At 44.8% G+C, this 9,753-nt stretch overlaps 1 protein-coding gene across 1 annotated transcript in view; it reads left to right on the forward strand.

Annotated features, from left to right (window-relative positions):
• Window positions 1-9,753, forward strand: part of LOC101653801 (solute carrier family 4 member 1 adaptor protein) — a 35,241-nt gene that overhangs the window by 12,724 nt on the left and 12,764 nt on the right. The window contains exons 6-9 of the mRNA XM_013006831.2: window positions 4,075-4,235; window positions 4,947-5,016; window positions 5,373-5,559; window positions 9,074-9,101. Of these exons, the coding sequence (XP_012862285.1) occupies window positions 4,075-4,235; window positions 4,947-5,016; window positions 5,373-5,559; window positions 9,074-9,101 (446 nt within the window). The remainder of the gene's footprint in view (window positions 1-4,074; window positions 4,236-4,946; window positions 5,017-5,372; window positions 5,560-9,073; window positions 9,102-9,753) is intronic.

Consider the following 9,753-nt stretch of genomic DNA (forward strand, 5'->3'; position numbering starts at 1 on the left):
TCTTTTTGATAACCAGGCACCATCTAGTTTCTTCATCACACTTTGCTGTAGCACCCATATCTTCATGAGGGCGCATCAAGCAGGTCATGTCATCAGAACTAATTGTTCTTAGATTGGGCTAGAATTAAGTGCAAGCCCCAAATCCATCTGATATAGTTTATTATGCCAGCCTGGCCGATAAGTGCAAGTAGGATTAACCGAAGGGCGGAGAGATAATGGCTCAGTGAGCCTCACCTTTCTTGTCTCTTGCTCTTTGATCATCGGACCAGTGTGCAGCTGCCTTGCTCGTTCTTTGCCTCAATTTATAGACTATACTACCTGTGGGACGCCTACCCTGTGGACTGTGTCTCTGTAAGTTGAGGTCCCTTTAAGGCATCTCTGGAGCTGGGGACTGGCAGTTGGGACTGGGGGTTAGTTGACAGTTGGTGATCTGCCCTGTGATTGGCTGCTGTGCTGACATAGCCTAGCTCTCTCTATAAATAGAGGGCGATCTGACAGCAGAGAGATGAGGAGGACTGCTAGTGTGTCACAACTCTGAGCCATTTGTAGTGCGTATAATTTAACTGTTCATTTCTTTTATTTATCTGTATATAATTTAACAGTTCATTTCTTGTTATATATCTAATTATCTTTATAAATAAATATATTTATCAGCAATTTGATTTTATCTCTAGAGAACCCTGTCTAACACACCATCCTTTCATCTAAGGTTCATCTATGTCTCTGGTTCACCTTAAGACACATCATTGTCATTTTATGCTAGAGAGAACATGATCAGTCATCCCCCTGGGGCATCATGGGAGTCCTCTCTTTTAGTTATGCCAAGTTCATTTCCATTCTTCTGTCTGCTTTCTAACTTTCAAAAATGTAGTGTTGCTGCGCTCTTTCCTAAGGTGTCATAGCAGGTTAGGGCTGCTAACCACCTGTCAGCAGGTTGAAGCCAGCCATTCAGGGCTTTCCACTCTTGTGACGCGTTACCTTCGGTCTTGGACCTGCAGGCAGGGACAGGTCTTCCCTGTGCTGTGGGGTCACTGTAGGTCAGAATCGATGCGATGGCAGTGAGTTTGAGTTGTGAGTGCTCTTTCCTAGTTTCATTTCTTTGTGAATTAGTGTCTTAAAAATAAAAAATCTCTTATAACAGTTGTATGAGCCCCTAATAAAATGTTAAAAAAGAAAAAAGAAAAAAAGAAATGAAACAAAAAAAAAAAAGAAAACTAATAAGGAACAGAAAAGAAATCAAACTTGACCTCTGTTACCCTGGGTGAAGAAGGAAGAGTCTCTGCTTTGCTTAGGGTGACAGTTCATTTTAATGGTAGTGAAATAATTAGGAGAGGGATTTTAATAATGGTTGTACAACAGGAAGCATATAATCAATGGCACTGAATTATTTATGTATAAGTTGTTGAATTGGAGAATATATTTGTGCATATTTATGAATTGGGAATATTGTACATATTTTATTGTGTATATTTTTATCAAAATGGAATACAAATGAGTATAGGAAAAAGAAAATGTTCTAAATTTGACTGTGCTAAAGATTGATATGGTTGAACTATTAAATTTAATAAAATAATCGGCTACACACACAAAAAAATAAAAAATCTCTTTACTACCTTGGAGTTTGGGGAGAAAGTAAATTAGATATGCATGTTTGCTGTACCATCTTAACCTAGACATTATCAGACTTATAGTCATAAAAGACTATTTGGGTTGCAAATAAGAAAAACTCAAGCCAGGAGGAACAGTGATGGTTCTCTCTGCGGTGAAGAATAGCTCACAGGGCTGAAGGAAGACTGGCATGAAGCAGGACCTCAAGTTATGTCACACGGACAGAACTCCTATCCCCAGGATACATTCAAGCCCTACCTGTGTGTCTCTTGCTATCTGTTTAGATACATTTTTTTCTTTCTTTCACATTTTATTGTGAATTGGATAAGAGTTTACAGAGCAGATCATCGGTCGTTGTTGTTTTTGTTTGTTTCAATAATCCATATGCGCTTTGTTTCTTCTCATTCATTGCAATTCCCCCAATGTGCCACCACGTACCCTTTTTCTGTGTTGCTTGTGTGCATTTTTCTTTCTTTGCTAACCCTTCTTAAGTTTGACCTTGGCCACATGCTCCCTTCTGATCTGAAATGGCTGTGATTCTAAGGTGTGCTACCTTGCTGGTATTGTGCCCTTGTTTTTTTCATGCCCGCGGCCATCAAGTTGGTTCTGACTCAGAGCAACCCTGTGTGTGTTTCTGAGGCTTTAAATCTTTATGGAAGCAGGCAGCCTCCTCTTTGTTCTGAGGAGTAGCTGGTGGGTTTGAACTGCCAGCCCTGTGGTTACTCGTCCAGTGTTTACCCAACAGTACCACGAAGATCCCTGTTGTTCTGTTAAAGACTGAAAATTAAGCCACAGAGCTGAGTTTACTTCCAGACCTGCAGTGTGACTAAGAGGTGCAGTCTTGAGGATGTCACCACTCTCTGTGGGACCAGTAAACTTCGTCTCTTTTATGATTTTGAGTTTTGTACGGCATTTTTCTCCCACTCTTTCCAAGACCTAATGTGATCCCTTTCAGACCAGTTGGTAGTGTTCTTCTGATGTAAGGGCTGAAGGTCGGATGTTTTCGTGGTCCCGGCATCCATTAGACTTACTGTTTCCCTATGCCTTCTGATTTCATTACTCTTCTTTGCTCGAGACAGGGAAAGGGCAATCTTTATACCTTAGACATAGATTAGTTCTTAACCCACACAGTAAAGCTGATTCCTTGCAGTCCTGTATTAATATCCTCCCACTTTGAAAAAACCTCCTTGGAGAGGGAGTCTCTTTTTCTTACATCTGAATTAGAAATAGAAGGGGAGACTTTGGTCCCATGGCTATCCCTAAATCAGATAGAATGGTGAGAGAGTTTTTGAGGGGACCAGGATGGAGTGTGGTACAGACAAAATTAATAAAAACTACGGTGTCTTTCTGATTGACTTTCTAGATCTTCACTGTTAGAAACAATGCTAAACTTGATATCTGTGGGATAAATTTAGACGTGACATTGTTAGATCATTGCATTTTTTATAAATACTTTTATTGGAGGCTCTTACATCTCTTATCACAATCCATACATGCATCCAGTGTGTCAGCACATTTTCACATATGCCGCCATCATCATTTTCAAAGCCTTCTCTTCTCACTTGAGCCCCTGATATCAGCTCCCCATTCTTCCTCCTCTCTCCCCAACCCTGCCTCCCTCACGAACCCTTGATAAGTTATAGATTACTTTAACTTTTTCCATATCTTACATTTTCCTCCGTCGCCCCTCACCCACTTTTCTGTTATTTGTTCCCCTGTGAGGGGGTTCTAGGTTGATCCTTGTGATCGGTTCCCCCTTTCTCCCCCAACCCTCCCCTAATCCTCTTGGTATCTCTACTCTCCTTGTTGGCCCTGAGGGGTTCATCTATCCTGGATTCCCTGTGTTGTGGGCTCTTATCTGTACCAGTGTGCATGCTCTGGTCTAATCTGATTTGTAAGGTAGAATTGAGGTCATGATAGTGGGGGGAAGGAAGCACCAAAGAACTAGAGGAAAGTTGTGTGTTTCATTGGTGCTATCCTGCACCCTGACTGGCTCATCTCTTCCCTGTGACCCCTCTGTGAGGGGATGTCCAATTGTCTACAGATGGGCATTGGGTCTCCACTCCATGACCCCTCCCTGTTCACCTTGGGTATGGTTTTATTGTGGGTCTTAGATGCCTGATACCTGATCATTGCATTTTTAAAGATCTCAATTGTTGATCCCTTGAATCTGCTCCTTTTATTATTTTCAGATTTTCTTCTGGATCATTGGCCTATTATTTTTCTCTTTTTCTCATTGATTTTTTAAGAGAGCCTTTTGCTCATGAAGTAAATGAGCTATTTGTTTACATATGTAATTTAGCAGTTTCTTGACTCTTCTCCTTAGAGCATGGATGGTAATATGCGTTGGTTTTAATTACTTTCTCTTAAAGACCCATTGAATTGTGTGCTATGTGAATTATATGTCAATAAAACTGCTAAAACAGGGAATCCGATCTCAGTACCAGTGCTTTTGCTCACTCCTAGTATCTCGGAAACGGAAAGCCAAGAACTGGGAGGATGACGACTTCTACGACAGTGACGACGACCCTTTCCTTGACCGGACCGGCCTGGTTGAGAAGAAGCGTCTCAGGCGAATGAAGAAGGCTGGGAAGGCCGAGGAGAAGCCAGAGACCTTGGAGTCACTGGTACGTTTTCCCCAGAGGGCGAGCTTGGGCAGTTAAGTCTTCGTTATACAACTGTGCACTATTTAAATCTATTTTATGAGAACCAGAACTTTGAAAAAGTAGTGGCACTGGAATTTGAACATTTACATGATCTGTAAAATTAATGGAAACCAACAACTAGTTTTCTCCAATTGTCGGGTAAAATTCACCTTGCTGCTAGCGATTTTCCTTGGTTTACATTGATTCATTAGGTTTATATTGACCCTTCAGAGGTGACTGCAAGAGAGAGGGAACATTTTCAACCTGGTGCAGTCGAGATGAAATTGATGTTAGGCTTCTGGCAGTCAAGAGGAGGCTAAAGAAACTTGGGGAGTAGCGTGGGTAATAGGCTCAATATTTGAAATGATCATATGTTGGCATCTGCTTACATTGTATTTAGTATTCAGAACTTAAAACATATCCACAATCGATCCTTTGATTCATCCATGAAAAATGCCTTAAGCTCTCTTCCTGTCGAATAGAATAATGTGAGTTCTACACTCATTCCATTTAAATCTGATTTCTTTAATTCTGAATTTACTTTAAATGTAATTTAATTCTAGAATTCAATTAGCAAATGAAAAGTACTAACTTCATAAGGAACAAACTTAAACCGAACTCCTGAATGAATTCTCTAGACTTCTATTCTGTACGAAGAAAAGCCTTTGGTAACTGTCGGTTTGGGTGTTACAGGTTGCAAAGTTAAATGATGCTGACAAGGAGCTCTCTGAAATTTCAGAGAGGCTAAAGGCCTCAAGCAGAGGTAAGACAATGATTGATTCCACAGCGTTTATTGAGCGCCCGTTCTGTGTGGTGGTAATGCCTGACACTGGGGCACATTGGCTAAGAAGACAAAGCATATGGAATATGGAGCCAATTAACTCTTTCTAAGAAGAATAATGGCATTTCAGAGCTAAGAAGGCTCTCAATAATTTGATGTATGGGCTCTAATAGACGCGACGCGATTCCACGCTCTCCCAGCCACGGCCTGTTTCTTCCTGTCAGCATCAGCGATGCCCTCTGTCCAGCTCTGAGTGGGAGGGACTGTCCTGTGGGGTTCATTTAAAACAATGTACAGGGACCCTCTTTTCAAACACGGCTCATCCCTTCCTCGCACAGCTCAGTCAGAGTCTCCGTCTCAGGACTCCTTGGACGCATTCATGTCGGAAATGAAGTCGGGGAGTGCCTTAGATGGTGTGTCCCGGAAGAAGCTTCACTTGAGAACTTTCGAACTGCGGAAAGAACAGCAGAGACTTAAAGGGTTGATAAAAATTGTAAAGCCAGCAGAGATCCCAGGACTGAAAAAGTAAGTCCCACGTTCTCTTTGGAGTTTTAATTGAGCCTGAGTTAGCCTAGATAATATTGTTATTATTTGTAGATAAATGTATATGACAGTACGACATTTGGCAATTTATTGTTTCCATATGCACAATTTGGTTACATCAGTGGCATTAATCATGTTGTGCAACCACCCATGACCAGTATCTCTTGCTAAGTCTCTCATTTCTCATCATTATCAATGGAAACTCAGTGCTTCCTAGAAGTGACTCCCCTTTCCTCCCCTCCTGCCCATAGTAACCACCGATAAACATCTGTCTCTGTACTTTTGCCTCTTTACGTGAGTGAGATTATAGATTTGTCCTTTTTTGATGGACTTCACTCCGCTTTCGACGGTTATCCAGATAGCATGTATCAGGGCTTTATTGGCGTAACTGACATTTTGAACGATCTTTACCTTAGATATGAAAAACAGAACCTGCCACATTTGGCTGCTGTCAGTTCTGACCCCTCACAACCCCGTGTGTTCCGGAGTCGTGCTGCTCCGCAGGGCTTTGTGTATTTCTCCTCTTGCCTGTAATCTTCGTGGCGGCTTCGTGTTGCCATGGTTCAGTTAGCAGGTGCTAGGGTTGCCCGTGGACCTTTATGTTTGATATAATCATCTGCTGTAGAACTGGAGTACGGGGAGTCCTGTAAGGCACAGACAGCAGTGGTTTCAGAGATTGCTCTGTTTGTGAAATACAGGCTGCGAGGGGCTTCTGAGAGAAAGTGATATCCATTCCTGGCTCTGAGGCCTTTCCCTTCTAGTAGAGAATGAGCTGCTTTAAAAAATAATACGCACAAATACTAATTTTGCCGATATGTAGAGACTCTGCATGACAAGTAGACAACCCACCACCCTAGAGAAAAACTGGCAAAGAATACTGACTGATAGGTCATGGGGGAAAAAGAAAGTAACTCTTAAGTATATAAAACGAATCCAAATGCTACAATGTGATACTATTTTTTTTCTTCTCCAATATTTTTTGTGTTTTAGGTGAAGATTTACACAGCAAATTAGTTTCCTATTCAACAGTTCATACATAAATTATTCCAGAACGTTGGTTGCTCTTCCTACAGGGTCAGCACTCTCCTCATTCCCACCCTCCCTCTCCTCTGTCCATCCTTCTCACTCCTGCCCCGCCTTGCCCTGTCCTGTTGCTCATGGGCACAGGTTGCCTGTGGGTCTGACGTGGTTGATGCTAAGGAACATGCCCCTCATGGTTGGTGGTGTTTACATAATAAACACACCAGTCTGTCATTTGGTCGAAAAGTGACATCCAGGACTGGTATCAGTTCCAAGTTAAAAGGGTATCTTAGGACAGTAGTCTTCGGATTCCTCTAGTTCAGCAGTTCTGAACCTTCCTCATGCCGCGACCCTTTCATACAATTCCTCAGGTTGTGGTGACCCCAACCATAACATTATTTTCGTTGCTACTTCATCACTGCCATTTTGCAACTGTTACGAATCGGGCGACCCCTGTGAAAGGGTCGTTCCAGCCCCAAAGGGGTTGCGACCCACAGGTTGAGAACCGCTGCTCTAGGCTCTATCAGACGTGTAAGTGTGATGGTATGAATTTGAGTTTTGTTCGACATTTGTCTCCTAGTCCATGCAGGACCTCTCCTTTGGTCCCTGATAGGACATTGCGGAGGGGGTGGGCGCTGTGTAGCCCTTCTGGTCTCAGTCCCTGCACTGGTTGCTTCCTTCGGTCTTTGGTTTCCTTTATTCTTTGTTGCTCCGGGTGGGAGGGACCAGAGTCTTTAAGTCAGACCATGTTAATACTATTCTAAGCTGCTGAAGCTATGATAAAAAGGCACTTCCTCATATTGTTCTTGGAAGAACAGTACAGCCCTACAGAGAACAAATTGGCAATATCCATCCCGATTATCAAGGCACCTGCCTATTGAGTCAGCAGTTTTATTTCTAGGAATTTGCCCTAGAGGTATACTTGTTTTAGGGAACCCCCTGGTACAGCACGTCTGCATTGGGCTGCTAACAGATGGAAACATTTTCACGACATAGGAGTGGCAGTGGCGGGTACAGAACAGTGGTAGAATAGGCACTGTCAGTGTGAAAAGTGGGGGTGGTTAGAATGGAGAAAAGAACACATTAGTCAGTCAGTACTTGTATACGCATAGGTGTGCTGAAATGAGGGGCCTCTTAACAGACCCTGAGACAGAGATTCTTCTGTCGGGATGTGTTGGGAAAATGCTCTCAGGAAAGGCCTGTGAGGGAGGGCGGGAAGCATGGCGGGGGTGGGAAGTCACCAGGAGGCTCAACAGTTCTGAGTGCAGGTGTGAGCCTGTAGCCTCTGCCGCGGGTCAGCCTGATAATGAGCATTCCTGTCATTGCACGAAATTCTGCTTTAGACTCCCAGTCTTTAGACCCTCCTGCCTCTCGCATATCACTTGATGTTGGGGGTGTTACATAGAAGACTGACTAGACACCGACAGGTACCTCCTCTTGCCCAAGCACTGACTCACTGCAACCCTGTCTGGGGCTTTGGAGACAATGACTCGTTACGGGCAGCCAGCTTCCCTTCTTGCCCCAAGGAGAGGCTAGTGGGCTTGAACCAATGACCTGTCTTTTAGCAGTCTGATGCCTGACCCAGAGTGCCGCTGCCTCCTCAGCTGTCTCTGGAATCCTCAGGGGTCTCTGTGAGGTTGGGGGTGTTAGTTTGAGCGAGAAGGTCAACAACAGGCTTTGGGAGTGCTCCCTTCCCACCTGGTCTGTGCGTGCGGCTGCTTTCTCCTCCCGACTTTGCGGGCGCCTTCTCCTCTCCTGTCCTCCCCTGAGAGTTGGAGCATCGGGGTAGGGGGGCTGAGGGGACCAGGGTAGCCCTTTGTCATCACACTTCTTCTGAGTGCAGGCAATGCCTGTGCTGTCCTTACCCTCGGGATGACTGGGTGTCAGGAGAAGCAGGAGGCTTGTCTTCCCTGGTCCGCTGCGGCGCTTCTCATGCGGGCTTCCCTTGTCGCCTTGTCCTGCCTTCCCTGCTGTGTCCGCCGCTCTCCCCCCGTTTTGTACGTGTACTCCCTGCACGCTGCTCTTTCCCACCTCTGCCCCGGTGAGTTGGCGTGATGCCTCCCGTGGAACCTGTGAGACCTGGACCCTGTGTAAGGCAGAAACCTCTCTGAGAAGGAAAATGCAGCTATTTCCCAGGAGATGGAGAGTGACAGGTGGTGCCTTCACCCTGCCAAAGGTGCAGACCTTGCACACGCGTACCGCAAGGCCACCCGTGGAGCCCATCCCCACGGTTTCATGACCTCACTCAGCGAGGGCCCGGCTCTCGCTATGTCGGTGTCAGCACTCACACGCAAGGGAACCTGCCTCCACTCCCTCGGACACACTCCTTTTTAGAAAATGCCTTGGCTCAGAGCCCTTGTGCATGATTATGATGCGTATGAAGCCCTTCGGATAAGGAGGCACGGAGCCTTCCCAGAGGCTCGTGGGAAAGGTGTCCATCTCCTGAGAGGCGGGCCCACACTGGATGCTCTGGCAGGGCCCTGTCCACCGCCACCATCGTCACTGTAGGGTGTTAGAAACAAGTAGACTAAGGCAGCAGCATTACTGTGCCCTTAGTGGTGCTGTGCCTGATAATTAGCCAGTCGGCACTGTGTGCCGTGTTCAGTCACCCTGCCCGGCCTGGATATACCCTGTTGTACACCTAGAGAGTAATTTTCTGATTATTTTGGTTTTGCCAAAGATTCCTTCTTTTTTTTTTTTTAATAAATCATTTTATTGGGGACCCATAACAACCCATACATCAATTGTTTCAAGCACATTCGTACATATGTTGCCTCATCATTTTCACATTTTCTTTCTACTTGAGCCCTTGCTATCAGCTCCTCTTTTTCCCCTTCCTCCCCCATCCTCCCACTCTCGTGACCCTTTGATAAATCATAAATTATTATTTTCATATCTTACACCATCTGCTGTCTCCCTTCACCCATGTTTCTGTTGTTCATCCCCTTCAGTGGGAGGTTATACGTTGATCATTGTGATCGGTTCCCACTTTCTCCCCCTTTTCCCCCAGCGTCCCCCTGTTCTCATTGTATCGCTTCTCCCATTACTGTGCCTGAGGGGCTTATCTGCCCTGGATTCCATGTGTCAAGAGCTCTGATCTGCACCGGTGTACATGCTCCGGTCTAGCCGGATTTGTAAGGTAGAACTGGGGTCATG

This window comes from Echinops telfairi, unplaced genomic scaffold (genome assembly GCF_000313985.2).
Source record: "Echinops telfairi isolate 266 unplaced genomic scaffold, ASM31398v2 ScPeMD7_10;HRSCAF=50, whole genome shotgun sequence".
NCBI classification, from domain to species: Eukaryota; Metazoa; Chordata; class Mammalia; order Afrosoricida; family Tenrecidae; genus Echinops; species Echinops telfairi.